Below are 14,998 nucleotides of genomic sequence, written 5' to 3' on the forward strand. Positions count from 1 at the left end.
TCTTGCTTCCTCTTTATGGGTGAAATAGAGGTGACAGAAGAAATTCGATGAACTTGGGGGCTGGGGACCACAAGCCCTTGAAAACTTGTTTGAGTTTTGAAACCTAGCTGTTCCCCTAGTGGGGTACCTGTGCCTGTTTCCTTGGGGCGTGGGTGGGGGGGGTGGGGATGATGGGGAGGAGTGGGGGGGGTGGGGGCTGGGGGTGGGGTGTGTGGAGTGGGGCGGGGTGTTAGTTATCCTCAAGCCTTCTTTCCTCTCCTGGTACATTCCTTGAGCTGCTGTGTGAAGCACCTAGCAAGATCCCTGCAAACAAAGTAGACGTCGATCCATGTGGCCAATGACTTTGCCCACCCAGGCACTTTTGCTTGCTCTCCTCCTGGTTAAGGACAGGGGCTGCTCGCTCTCCACCTAAGTGGGAATGCTGCTTGCAGGTAAGTTTTCTTCCCTCTTGCTTTCTTAACGTGTTACTCCCACTCCTCAAAAATAAATATTTAAACATTCTGTTATAAAACTTACTAAACCCACCAACATTGAGAGAACGGCATAATGAACCAACTCTGAATGAATGGAAAATGAATCCCCGAGATTCAATAATTACTGACATTTTGCCATATATACTTTACTCTTTCTTCTTTTCCTCTCGTTCTTACAAAGCAGATTCTTGAGGTCCTGTCATTTCATCCCTAAATTATTACACGTGTATCTGAAAATTTAGGACATTTGCTTACTTTGATCACTTTTAACAAATTTAATTCCTTAGTAAATGCTAATGCCCAGTTTATATTCAAATTTACCACAAAATTAAATGGCTTTAAAACCGTAAATAATGCCTGATTGTCAGAGCTGGACATGAAAACAGACGTCAGTATCAGCCGATAGCTCTCTTAGCACAGGTCTCTGAGAAATATCAGTAGTCCGGAGTGAGGGGCTCGAAGAATACTTATCCCTTACCATGGAAATAGCAAGTAACAGTAGCTCTTACTGAGCGCTCACTATGTACCCATCTGGGCTATGCCTGGAAGAGACTGCATAAGCGCTTCGTGTGTCTTTCACAGCACTGAGCATCATGCCTACATAGAGTAGATGCTCAACTAATTGTGATTTGAATTGATAATTATATCTCCTTGGTATTAAATGTTTCTTCACAGCAAAAGAGTGACATCCATCTTTAATTCAATCGTTTAGTGGAGGTTTCTCATTTCACGGATGAGAAAACTGAGGGGGGTCGGATTTGTCTAAATTCTCTCAGCTAGAAAGTAGAGGAGGTGAGGTTCAACTTGGGTTGATCTGACTACAGAGTCTGAGTGGTCATCTGTTTTTTGCTATTTGCCAAGGCCTGGGTAGAGGCAAAGAGAGGGTAAAAGAGGTGAATGGAGGAAGGGGAAAAAGAAGAGAAAAAGGAACAAAGAAATGAAAGGAAACCGGGGGATTATGTCATAGAAGTAAAACTAGCAGCCACAGAGTCTTTGTGTACAGTAAACACAATAGGTGTTTGTTGTGTTGTAGAATAAATGAGAAGACTTGAGCCTCAACTCTCGGACTTTGGAGTCTAGATTCAGGTTTGTAGACATTGCAGTGTCCTCAGGGCTAGCCCAGGACCTCGAATTAAGAGCTCAGATATCTGTTGAATGAATGAAAATGTATGAGTGAATATATGAGTGAATGAATAACTGAATAAGTAAATGATTGAATGGATGATGGACAAATCTATGAATTATATAAATTATTCAATAAGGCATTGAGTGGATGAATTAATTGAATGAATAGATGGATGAAATCTTTAAATCTCTGTAGCAAGAATGAGTAGGGAAGAGAGCTAAATCTAATAGTAGTGTTGTTTACTGAGCATTTTATCATTAGACCTGTGCTAAGAACTTCAGAAGTAGTTTTTCATTTAATCTTTATAGTAACCTCTTGAGTGTTATTATCTTCATTTTTTTTTAAGTGAGGGATTAGGTCTGGAGATATAAGGAAACTTGTCCAAGGGCACACAGGGCAGAGCTGGAATTTCAACTCTGCCATTGTATTCTCAAACTCAGACTCTTCACTGCTTCACTCGATACAGGTCTTGTTTTTCGTAGCTGATGAAAATACAGGTGAACCTTTACTTATATGACCCCTGGAAAGCTGTACATTTAAGCATAGTTAATTACTTATCTTAGCTCATTAGTTCAAGGAAGCTTTTCTATTGTATGTCCCTTTATAAGTGAAGGATTATCCCTGACTTATCTGCTTCCTAAATCTAAATTTTGTTCAAAGCAAGGTACATATTAACTAAAGATGTCTATTTGTAAGAATTGTTTAATTATTGTTGGAGATCTGGGATTTTTGGTGTTTGGGCACCTTATGATCAGGCCCTTAATTTTGTGACACCTCATCTTAATAGTTTAAATAAAAGTATATTGAAGTTTATCAAATTCATAAACCCATTTAAAAAAAGAGACAGATATGTTCGATGTATGTAATAATATAAAGATTACTTTAGGATGAAAAAACACCATAAGCAAAGCCCAATTATAAACCACAAACTCAGAAAAAAATATTTTGAATTCCTATCATTGACCAAGGGCTCTTCTTATACAAAACTTATCAATCAGTAAGAAAAAGGTCTATCACCCAATAGCAAAATGGGCAAAAGATATTCACAGGAAAAGAAACATGAACTGCTCTTAAATACATGAAATATACAAAAAATGCTCTTCCTTACTGCAAATAAAAAAAGGTAAATTAAAACCATACTGAGGGACTACTTTTTCATCCAATAGGTTGGCAAAGAATTTTAAAAAACTGTGATAATACACTGTACACGCCAGAGGTTAAGGAGCCTACACTCTCATACTTCATTTTTGGGGAAATAAACTGGTACGACTTCTAAGGATTTGGCAAAATCTATACAAATTACTACCGCACATACGTTTTGAAAGTATAGTTATACCTATTCATGCCAAAATTATGGATGTGCAAGGTTACCCATTGTAGCATGGTTTAAGGAGAGCAAAAGATGGAAGTGACCTTGATGTTCATCCATAAGGGACTGGAGAGTACATTATTTTTGTTCAAAAAATGTATTTCATGCTACATCTAAATGTCAAGATATGTGCTAATACATTTGTCACCAGCCACATGTGGCTACATGAAATGTGGCTAGTACTAATTGAGATGTGTTATAAGTGGAAAATATACATGGAAATTTGAAGACTTGGTACAAAAAAAGGAATGTACTATATCTTATTAATCATGTCTTATATTGATTTCCCATCAAATTGATAATATTCCAGATATATTGGCTTAATTAAAATATATTGACATTAATTTCACTTGTTCCTTTAACTTTTTTAATGTGGCTACTTAAAAAATATAAGTGCATGAGAAACTCTCATTACATGTCACTGGACAGCGGTGGCTCTGGATAAAAAAATAAAGTGAAAAAAGCAAAGCGCATAACAGTGTTCAGTGCTTTAAAGAAAGGAAAAAAAAAGGAAAAAAAGGAAAAAAAAGCACTCTCTCAGACATTTGCTTGTTTATACATAATATATTCCTGGACTAGTACCCTAGAAACAATATTGGCTACTTCTGGAGAAACTGTAGACAAGGAACAGGGCTGAAATTTCAGTCCTGAATCCTTTTGTAAATTCCCAAACCAAAATATACAAGCATTTTAAATAATATATTATTATTTATATATCACTTGTGTATAATATATATTATGGACATATATAATGTATATTATTTAGTCAAAAACAGTTTTAAAATGCTTAACATAGAACATAAATATGCATAGAGAGTCTGGAAAAATATACATGTGTGTATGCACAGAAAAAGATGAAAATGCACAGAAAAAGAACTGGCAGATAAGCAGTGAGGAGAATGTGTTAGGGACAGAAAAAAAATTTACTCTATTTTTTACTCTGTACCATTTGAATCTTTTGTAAAGAGAATGTTTAACTTATATGTCAATTAAAAAAAAAAAAACTAGATTGGAAAGAAATATACCAAAATGTTCACAATAGCTGTCTTTAGATAATGAGATTATAGGTAATTTTTTCTTCCTTGTACTTTAAACTTTTCTCAATTCTAAATTTTCTCAGTCTATAAATAAGGCTCTTACTTTGGTAATGGAATCACCAACAAACCTTTTCATCACTGTAATTTCTTTTTTAAAAAATACTTTTACAGATTCTATTAGCCTTTTAAAGAATTTTAAATGATCTCCATTGCTTTTTAAAATGATAGCAAGTAACGCAGACTGTCAAAAGACACAGAAAGATATAATGGGGAAAGAAGAAATATCTCATAATTCCATCTCTTTCTACAAGATAACCGCTATTCTCTGAAGCTTTTTAAATACTGCATTTATATCAAGAACTTAAAAATCTTTTCAAATTAACTGGAGAGGCCAGAACTGGGATCTACTTGCTTTATGCCAAGCACAGTCCTAAATGCTTTAAATGTGTCATTTAATTGAATCTACCCAACAACTCAATCGGGTAAAAGTTGTGTTACATTAACCTCCAAGTCAGGGCCCCAAGGGTCTCAACAATTTGCTCAAGGCCATACTCTATCTAGTAAGGGGCAGGGTTGGCATTCAAATCCAACTCCAGGTGACTTCCAAGCTGCTGCCTCCAGGCACTGCCATCATAGTGGGTGGGGCTGGAGTGATTATGATGAAAGGGCTGTGCTTGAGCTCACTTGTGGTGGCTTCCCGTCCAGGGCGCCTGCGTGGGTGAGAAAGGATTTTTGATTTAGGTGGTAAGTGTAGAGCTCATGACTGGCAGAGGAGAAAATAATAGTGGAGCTGAGGCATAACCAATATCGAAGGCATTTAACAATGGGTTGCCAGGGATAAGGCGACAAAGAGGAGCAGTTGGGGGACTGGAGCCCGGGAGGGAAGCAGCTAGCCCCGGCACTCTAAAGGGTTAAAGTTGGCCAGGAAAGTCCCTGGAGGACAATACCACCAAAGGCTGCAATCCAGTGGCCTTTACCTCCCCCACCAGCAGGGACTAGATGGGCGGATAGGACTGGTTCCTCCGGGATTATCTGAGGCCCCTGGTCTGAGGTGAGCTTTGAGGATAGACGCCCCAGGGACCACGCACTCCCATCTGCATCCTGGGGCACGGAAAACTAAGTGTCCTGGGATAGGCACCCTGGCTCCTGAAAGAAGCAGCTCTGGCCCAGGCACACTCTTGGGAGAGGTGTTGAGCCTCCAGCCTGGGGAGTGCTCAGAAAAAGGTGGGGATGGAGGCTTTGGAGAAAGTGGGAACTTTCTGGAAGGGAAGGGGGCTTACACCAAGGTGGGGGCAGTGAGTTCTCCAGCTTCCTATCTTGTAGGGCAAGGGATGGGAGAGCTGCCTCAGAAAGAGATGCATTTTGAAGCTTCAGAGAAACCCCCAAATCTCTAACCGATCGTCCCAGGCCAGTTTCTGGGCTCCAGGGCCACCGCCCCGCCCCTTCTCTCAGCCTGGCCACAGACTTGCTTGCTTTAGGTCATTCTTTCTAAACCTTTCTCCTCCCCTCTCCTCCTCCCAAACTCTGAAAATCTTTCAACCTTCGAATTTTCCTGCGCAGTTCGGGGTTGGTTTCAGAGCCAGGTCCAGGCGCTTTAACACCCCCAGCTGGGTAGTGTGGATGAGACAATAGCTGCTATCGCTTTACCATTGGAAGTGACCCCCGAATTTGCACTTCTTTCATCTTGGGACCAGAGCACTTGAGGGTGGGCGATTTCCTGGGGGGAGTGGCTTAAGCCCATCCTCCCCCAGCCAGTTGGCTGTAGACAGTCCATGCTCAATAGGCAAATATGAAACCAGTTCTGGAGTGAGAGTGGCGCTCAGCTGGGGACACTACCTTCAGGGTGACTTAAATGTCCCAAGCTGGAAGGTGGAGTGAGAAGTGGACGACCCCAGGGCTCTGGGTCACCCTCGAGGTCAGTAAACTAGGAAGTTTCCTCAAAATTAGGAAAGGTGGGTGCCTGTACAGCTAGGAGGCCCGAAAAGAATGAAGGCTTGCCTTGGGTCTCTAAAGGGCCCAGGGATCAACGGGTGGCTCCGAGAAGATGCCGTAAGAGTGCGTGAGTGCGTGAGTGTGCGTGTGCGTGTGTGTGTGGAGAGGGGAGGTGAGGCATTGTTTCAAGTTCTTTTCTCCCCATCCGCACCACCAGCTCCATCCCCACCCCCACCCGCCTGCCTATCTCCCCTCCCCACACTCTACAATGGTCTGGCCTCAGCCCCTCCCCAGACTCCTGGAGCTTCCTGGATTGGGTCCCTTGTCCCAGATGCCCAGGCCAGCCAGCTCTCTTCCCAGTCACCCTTTGCCTCCTGGCACCCCCAGGAGAAACTGGTGGCTTGCCTGCCTCCCCTTGTGGGCCGCACTCCACCTTCCTCTTCCCTTCCAGACGTGTGGTCCACTAGAGCAACTAACTTTGGAACTGCCCAGGCGGACTTGGTGACTTCGGGCCTGCCCTGGTGCGCTCCCAGGTGCACCCGCTGCCCTTGGTAGTGGGAAATTCCTTGAGAAGTTACAGCGATGGACTCTCCTGCCCCCAGCCAGTGTCTGTGATCCCTATTTCCATTCCTTGCTGGACCTTTTGGCCACCAGGGAGAGAGCCTAGATGGCTGGCACTCCCTTGAGCTAGTGTTGCAGCCTGAGCAGCTGGGCCAGTGTGACTGGAAGAGTGAAGGGCAGGCCAGAGAGGCACGGAGCCAGGCTGGGTGAGATGCCTGCTGGTTTACCCTAGTCTCGCCGAAGGCAGAGGCCTCTGTGGCCCTCCCTCAATAATTGTTGGGTGGGAGAACAGGAGGGATGGGGTCCTTGATGAGCAAATGCAGAGCCCAGGATGAGGCTGGCAGAGGAGGAGTTTGTTTTAGAGGCCAGAGGAGACCGACCGGCATCCTGTCGGCAGGTCCCCCGGCTCTTCCTTCCCTTGCCCTCCCCAGAGCACTGGCTCACCCCTGTAAAATGCAAGGGACAGAGGCCAGACCAGAGCTCCCGAAACCCCATCTGCCTGAGATAAAGAGATGGGGTGGGGTGGGGGTGGGGTGGGGAGGAGAAAAGCTGGCCTTGGTGAAGGTGAGGCTTTGAGTCTCCTGCAGAGTTGCTCAGGTCTGCATTCATTCCTTGGCTCCAGAGATCCTCCTAGGTGCTAAGACGCAGGCTGGATGCTTTCAGGATGTCTTGTTTTTTTCTCTTCCAGCCTCAAGCCAGGGGGACCTGTGTAATCTGAGGGGGCTTTCCCTCCTCGGTTTCATTCCTTTTCAGATCCCTTCCAAGTGTTGTCAGGGGAGGCCACCTGGGCAGAGTCCATAGGTTAGCTCTCACTTTCTGCACCTAATTCATGAATGCACCTGGCAATTGCCAGATCTGTTTTGCATTGCATTTCCAGGAAACCGCTGCTGAAAAAAAGACTTGCACCTGAACTCCATCAACCAATTGTCTACTTAAAGATGATTGGTGTAGCCGTACAGCCTTTGGCCTTTCCCCAGTGCCCCGTTCTCTGGTGGTTCAGACGCCCTTGAGTGGATGTGAGATGCAGAGCCTCTTTTTCTCAGCAAGCTTTTGAAGAAAACAGAAGTGGGGTATTACCTACTCACACCTTCCTCTTCTGAGGAAGGAATGAGATAGGGTGGAGCAGGGTGGGCCTGGGCCTGGGCCTAGTAGGTAGGGTGGAACAGGGTAGGGTTGGGAGGGGTGGGGTTTGTGCAGGAGGAAGTGTGGCATATCTGGACATTGTGTTGAAGGTGTTCGGATACTCCCGCATGAATCAGGCAAGTCAACTTTACCTTTCTGGACCTCAATTTCCTTATCTGTAAAATGGCCAGGTTTGTCTCAAAGCTCCAAAAATATGTGTGTTTCTGGATCCTTTGGATAATAAGTATTTTGGATGATGTGTCCTTTTGGGTGGTGTATTTACAGTGTTTGGGAGGGGAGCTCTGGAGTTAGCTTGCTTAGGGTTTCATAGCTTTAATAGCTATGTGGTCTTGGAAAAGTTATTTAACTCCCCAGCCTCTGTTTCTCTAGGTGTGAACTAGAAATAGACATCCTAGCAATGGTGCGTGTGTGATGGAGTTGTAGTTCACAAGCAGGAAAGGTGTGAACTGCATACTGTATAAACAAAATTACCTCTGAGAAGCCTGAAATCCAAATGCTCACCCCATGCCCACAGAAACTTGTAATCACATGAGGGAACATTGTGCTCTGCTTAGGAAATAGTCTCACTGAGTGGAAGGGCAGAAAGAGTCACCCACACAATTTAAATTAATCATCCTCTCTTATTTTTTTTTTTGAGATTTTAGTTGAATTACCAAAGTTAAATGCACATAGTAAGCAGTAGGTAAGTGGTAGCTGTTTGAGTAATTTTGTCTGCAAAGTAGCTAGGAGAATGCTCATTTATATGCAGCTGTAGAGCAGTGTTCAATAAGTGACATGCAAGAAAAACAAAACCCCCAGCATCTTTGTTGTCTGCCAGAATGAAAAAGCTCTTCTGTGTGTACGCAGTTTGTTCTTCAAGAAGTGCTGTCTTCACTAAGGACTGATAGGAATTTTATCTCCTAGTTTTCAAAAAAAATTATTTGGTTTTAAAAAGTAGATCTACATAAAAGATGAACAGATTAAAAGCCCAATTCCAGGGTCGAATAATAATATGGCCCAAATAGAAATTAGATGAGAGGTGAGACCAGATTTGTCGCAGCACACACGTTTAAAAACCCTGCAGCTGAGAAATTTTATCCAAAGGTGTTTCTGATTACCAGTTATTAAAAAGCTTTCTTTTTAAATGATTATCAAGTAAAATTCTGGTGATACTCTTTCACTGCTTTAAAAACTTTTTTCAACTTTACTGAACCATAATTTACACTCAAACACATCCCTTTTAAGTGTGAAGTTCGATTAGTTGACAAATGGATACACCCAAACACAATTTTTAAACCTAAGGCTTATCTAAAGCGATTTATTGAACTCTTAAATTCTCTGTGAGAACAAAGATCTGAGAAGGGATAATAGTCTCCTTTTAAATTTAAAAACAGTGTCCATAAAGGAATATTAATTTGCTTTGCAATACAACACTGAAAACCTATCCGGAATTAGGATGATTAGTTTGTGTTGGAAAGGTTGCTGGCAGTTTAAACTAGATGAGATGTATTCTAGGCCCTTAAGAGCATCTGGTTTCAACTACTGGCTGTACCACTTGTGGGACTTTGGGCAAATTGGGCAACTTAGACTACCTTCCATTGTCTCAGTTTCCTCACCTGTAAATTGGAGATACAGATAGCAGGATTAGAATAGTTCATGGCAAATAGTAAATGCTCAGTAAATCTCAGTGATTTGATCTATGTCTGCACAGTGGCTAGGCTGCTGCCACTCCTTTGAAAAGACTAACTTTGTTCCAGGGCAGCAGGTCTCAAACTTTTTTGGTCTGGGGAACCTTGTGTGCTCTTAAGAACTGAGGGCCCTGAAGCACTTTTGTTTATATAGGTTCCATCTGTCAATGTATATTCAAAATTAAACCAGATATTTAGAAAACACTTATTAAGAAACAGCAAACATGTTACACAGTAACAAACGTTTTACGAAAACTTTTCCAGAACAAAAATATTTAGTGAGAAAAGTACATTCTTTTACACTTTTCAAATTTCTGTAAAGATGGGTAGATTCTCATCTCTGTCTCTCTGTTTGATCGTTGTGAAATATTGTTTTGGTAGAATTATGTGAAGAAAATCCAACTTTATCCAGATATACAGGTGAAAAGAGGAAGAATTTTTTGTTATTGTTAAAGAGGAAGAATAATTCGATAGCTTTTTCAGTAGATATTCTTTGATAACTACACCAAAACTCGAGAAGTAGTTTCTCAAAGCTTAGTTATAATGTAGAATCAAACAATATCCATGAATTTTTTCTACCCTGCTGTATCGAGATTCATTGCTTTCTCTTACTTTGATTGGATCTTTTACTCGTGCATGACTTTGTAGCATCACTCACTTGTTATTTGGGAAATTCAATTAGTTTGTTGAATGATGTAGATCTTCAAATGTTGACAATCCCATTATACATTATAAAAAGTTAGATTTATAGTGTTGCCACTGATCCCATCAGGAAAATCTTTAGATATTGGGAAGCTGTCAAGCTCACTGTAGTGGATACAGGTTTTCCAAAATTCTCATTTTCAAATGAAAGCTCAAGATTTCACTGACAGCAAATAGTAGTTTTCCTGGAAGTAGCAGGCTCGCTTTACTCATTTTTGAGAAATTAGAAGTTAGTCTGCCGAATATACCTGTGTCTAAATGACTGATGTCTCTCAATCGTTCTTTGAAGTAAAAATGGTATGCCATGGTGAAAGCGGCTAGTTCATCATACAACCCAAACAATGGTCATGTGCGAACTTCATGCTTCAGTATGCAGCAGAAATGCTTTTTGTGTACTCGCCATTTTGTTACTCCCAATAACGAAGTCAGTTTTTAAAGACTGACTTTAACAATAATAACCTTAGTGTTTCATCAAGGACATTCTTGAGTGAACCTAGTGTTTTCTTTTTCCCCACCCCCAACTACGACTACATGGTGGTGAAGAAAATAATGACTTCTAGTACAGTTTGATTTATGCTAAGGTACCACAGTTTTACTCAAATGTTAATACAATGAAAAAGGCAAATAATATCTTAGTGTTGTTATCTTAGTATTTCTCAGTATTGTTTTGAAAATAGTTTAACTTGCAAAACTCCTGCAAAAGTCCCAGGGAATCCCAAGGACCTGTGGGCCTTTGAGAATCTTTGAGAATCACTGTTCTAGGGAAAGGTAGGCCGATTTTGGCTATATGTGATATAGTAAGTCTTTGCCAGGTACCGAGGTACAGCTTTTATAGGTGTACTATGTAACATGCATAGTACTAGATAATACTCTAATATATAATACCTAACATTTCTATAGCATTATATGCAGGCACTGTTCTAAGGATGAATATATAAGTGTGTGTCTATGCCTATATATCTCCATTCTTTCATTGTCTCATTTATACTCACGACAACCCTATATGGTAGATACTTTTATTATTGTCCCCATATTAACAGAAAAGGAACCAGAAACCTAGGGAGGTTAAGTGACTTGCTTAAGCTAATATAAGAATCTCTTACTACCACCGAGGGATTAAATAAGCCTCAGGAGGCACTTAGCCATTTATCTGCTCTGGAGGAGTGGAAGTGGTTGGACATTATCTCGAGGGAGAAGGCGCAGGTGTAACGGGGCATCATTGCTGAGTATCATCTGAGTACCTTATCCTGACCTCTGCCCTCTATCCTTTGCCCTGGCAGGATGACATCTCAGGAGCAACTGGTACAGCAGGTGCTCCAAGATCTGCAGGAGGCAGTGGAGTCCGAGGGCCTGGAGGGTCTTATCAGTGCTGCTCTGGGGGCCAAGCAGGTCCTGTCCTCCTTCACCCTCCCTACATGTCGGGAGGGTGTCCCTAGGCCCCAGGTGCTGGAGGTGGACTCGGTGGCCCTGAGCCTGTACCCAGAGGACGCTCCCCGGAACATGCTGCCACTGGTGTGCAAGGGCGAGGGCAGCCTGCTCTTTGAGGCGGCCAGCATGCTACTGTGGGGTGACGCGGGCCTCAGCCTGGAGCTGCGGGCCCGCACTGTGGTGGAGATGCTGCTGCACAGACACTACTACCTGCAGGGCATGATAGACTCCAAGGTGATGCTGCAGGCCGTGCGCTACTCCCTGGTCTCCGAGGAGTCTCCCGAGATGACCAGCCTGCCCTCTGCCACACTGGAAGCCATTTTCGATGCGGACGTCAAGGCTACCTGCTTCCCTAGCAGTTTCTCCAACGTGTGGCACTTGTACGCCCTCGCCTCCGTCCTTCAGCGCAACATCTACTCCATCTATCCCATGCGCAACCTCAAGATTCGGCCTTACTTTAATCGCATCATCCGGCCCCGCCGCTGTGAACACACGCCCGCCACACTGCACATCATGTGGGCTGGGCAGCCCCTCACCAGCCACCTCTTCCGCCACCAGTACTTTGCCCCTGTGGTGGGATTGGAGGAGGTGGAGGCTGAAGATGCTACCGGCCCGGCCCCAGCTCCTCCGCCACCGCTGGCTAAGACCCCGGAGCTGTTTGACCGTGAACCTGGCCTCAGTTACTCCCAACTCTGTGGGCGCTACAGTGTTACCAAGAGCACCTTTTACCGCTGGCGGCGGCAGTCCCAGGAGCAGCGGCAGAAGGTGGCCACCCTCTTTTCAGCCAAGCTCTTCCTGCAGGACAGTGTCCACCGTGGAGGTGTGATGTCGCTGCAGCAGTTCCTCCAGAGGTTCCCTGAGATCTCCCGCTCCACCTATTATGCCTGGAAGAACGAGCTGCTTGGCGCTGGCCCCTGCCAGCCTCCGGCCCCCAAGGAGGCGCTGGTGATGGAGGAGCTGGAGAAGCTGCCAGAAGAGCAGGTTGCTGAGGGGGTGGGATGCCCCTTGCTGCCCGTGGCAAGCGCCGGAATGGTCTTCATGCAGCGGGCCAAGTTGTACCTGGAGCACTGCATCTCCCTGAACACACTGGTGCCCTATCGCTGCTTCAAACGCAGGTTCCCCGGCATCTCCAGGTCCACCTACTACAACTGGCGCCGAAAGGCTCTCCGAAGGAACCCCAGCTTCAAGCCGGCACCGGCCCTTTCCACAGCCCGGGCTCCCCAGTCAGCATCTGTTGGGGAAGAAGCCCTGCTCCCTTGGAAGGGTGAGGCGGGAGAGGGGGCAGAGAAAGCGGGTAAGGGACCACCCGCCCCCCGGGGTTTCCTGCCCCTGAGGATGCCCCTGTCGCGTTGGCAGAGGCGTCTGCGCAGGGCTGCCCGCAAGCAGGTGCTGAGTGGGCATCTCCCCTTTTGTCGCTTTCGCCTCCGCTACCCCAGTCTGTCCCCCTCCACCTTTTGGGTCTGGAAGAGTCTTGCTCGGGGTTGGCCCAGAAGCCTATCCAAACTCCAGATGCAGACCCCCACATTGGGCAAAGAGGGAGTGCAGGAGGCAGAGGAGAATCGAGAGAAAGAAGTTGACAGGAATGTGACAGCTGCCATAGCCCCACCTGCGGGGATTCCGGAGATGCCAGCTTCCCCAGGAGAGGATCCAGGGGATGCCCAGGGAGGGCCTTCCATAGAGAGGGCCCGGCGAGAGGGGCCCACGGCCCAGCGCCGGCCCCACAGTGGGTCTCGGTCCAGCCAACCTGTGGTGGCAGTGGCGGGCAGCAGGGACAGTGAGGTGCTGGTGATGGATGTGCTCGCCACCACAAAGTTCAAGGCTCAGGCCAAGCTATTTTTGCAGAAGAGGTTTCAGTCCAAGAGCTTCCCCTCATACAAGGAATTCAGTGCCCTCTTTCCTCTCACTGCTCGCTCTACCTACTACATGTGGAAGCGGGCTCTGTACGATGGCCTCACCTTGGTTGATGGTTGATGTGCAGGTGCAAAGGGGCTGGGAGGAAGGGGAACCAGTAGAGGTCAGTGATCTGAGTTGCCCCCTGGCTTGGCCAGGATGCCCTTTGCTTGGTTCCCACAGTGTCTACCCCAAGTCTGAGGGCAGATTTGTGTTTGTTTCCTGGCTCCAGGGCAGAGAGCCAGAAATCAGCCATCTGGTCTTCTGTAGAGAGTCACTGGACCAGAGATGGTCTCTTCAGTTGTTTGCCATTATTTTTATTGTTGTGTCTTGCTTTTAGATTTTTATTTTGATTTAAGTGGGTTGGCTGAGCCCCCTTGCTGGTATTGAAAGCCGTATGTATGTGGGGGTCTGAAGGGGGATTGGTTAGCTATAGCTGATTTCAGCTTTTCCTGGGGACGAAAGGAGCATTATAGCATGGCCATCTGTCTCATTTGGCAGGATATATGTCTTCAGTTCCTTTTGGGCCTTGGTACCCTCCTTATTCAAATATATTTCCCAAAGGAACATTAGAAATCAAATGTGGAGTAGGTCAGTGACTCTGTCTGGCCACCCCCCAGGGAGAGGGAGCCTGTCTCAGTGTGAGCTGAGGCAGGGATGTATAGAAAGGAAGAACCAGGGGCCTCTAAGGGAAGATCCTGAGCTGGATCACTGAAGGCTGGCTTGTGCCTTGTAAGGAGTATGGTAAGGGGTTGGGGGAGAGGCCCTTGAGTCTCTGCTTGCTGGTACTCGGCCCATCTGCTGTGGACCCTGTAGACCTCTGCCAGCCTGGCTTACTCTTGAGGACCCCTGTCTTTCTGCTGAGATTCCCCTCAGAGCCTGTGCCCCATCTTCAGTGAGGGACCACAGAGTGGCCATGCAAGTGAGAGACTGAATTTGCATTGTCCAAGGATGAAATTGCAAAACCAAAAAAATAAAGTGATGTGGTACCCACAGCCCTTGGTCTCTGGTATTTGTTTTGCCAGGAGAGAACTGCCCATTCCCACGTTCCCCTTTGGTTTAAGGGGACTGAGAATGGCCATTTCTCTCTTGCTGGGATACTCTTAGGTCCAGGGCTTGGGGGATGAAAGTGCTTACTCTGGGAATTCTGCTTAGAATTGTAACCTTGGGTATTCATCCAGCTAGGAGCAGGGCCATTGTTACCTGAAAAGATGCCTCCCACTGATAGGAGAAAACTGGCTAAGTGTTCAGAGGCCAGGCCAGCTTGAGGGTCATATCTGTGCTATGTGCCCAGGCAGGCTGGGCCCAGTCTCAGATAAGGAATCAGCCTCAGAATGGTTAGTTTGCATTCCCCTCCTTCCAATGGGTCTGAGCTTTAAGGCCAGGTCTTTGCTCTTTAGAATGGGGTGTCAGTGGGGGAAAAGTTTCCTTAGGGCCTTCCTCCTCCTGTCTAGATTTGCTGCAGTGGCTCTCATCCTTATGGTTTGGTGGAGTTGTCTTTAGTTCTGCTGTTTTTTTTTACCCCCACATCCAATCAGCAAATCCTGTTGATTCTCTGAATCCACTATATGCCCAGAATCTCCCCAATGATGATGGCTGCTGCCATCATCATTGCTCCTGGCCTATACCTCAGCTTCCTACCAGTCACCCTGCTTCCACTCTTGCCCTAT

General features: G+C 45.4%; 1 protein-coding gene across 3 annotated transcripts; it reads left to right on the forward strand.

Annotated features, from left to right (window-relative positions):
* Positions 1-274: 274 nt before the first annotated feature.
* Positions 275-14,312, forward strand: VRTN (vertebrae development associated). Of its 3 annotated transcripts, none has more exons than XM_039883787.1 (2): positions 275-431; positions 11,291-14,312. In XM_039883787.1, the coding sequence occupies exon 2, from the start codon at positions 11,292-11,294 to the stop codon at positions 13,407-13,409; it is 2,118 nt and encodes a 705-aa protein (XP_039739721.1). In that variant the 5' UTR covers positions 275-431; position 11,291; the 3' UTR covers positions 13,410-14,312. The 3 variants fall into 3 exon arrangements, with proteins under 3 accessions (XP_039739721.1, XP_039739722.1, XP_039739723.1); XM_039883788.1 differs by lacking the exon at positions 275-431 and adding an exon at positions 1,364-1,559; XM_039883789.1 differs by lacking the exon at positions 275-431 and adding an exon at positions 5,623-5,920.
* Positions 14,313-14,998: the final 686 nt, after the last annotated feature.

This window comes from Pteropus medius, unplaced genomic scaffold (assembly GCF_902729225.1).
Source record: "Pteropus medius unplaced genomic scaffold, Ma_sr-lr_union100, whole genome shotgun sequence".
In the NCBI taxonomy this organism is placed as follows: domain Eukaryota; kingdom Metazoa; phylum Chordata; class Mammalia; order Chiroptera; family Pteropodidae; genus Pteropus; species Pteropus medius.

Coding starts and splice junctions, on each gene's coding strand:
- VRTN (XM_039883787.1), top strand. CDS start 11,292: ATGACATCTCAGGAGCAACTGGTACAGCAGGTGCTCCAAGATCTGCAG.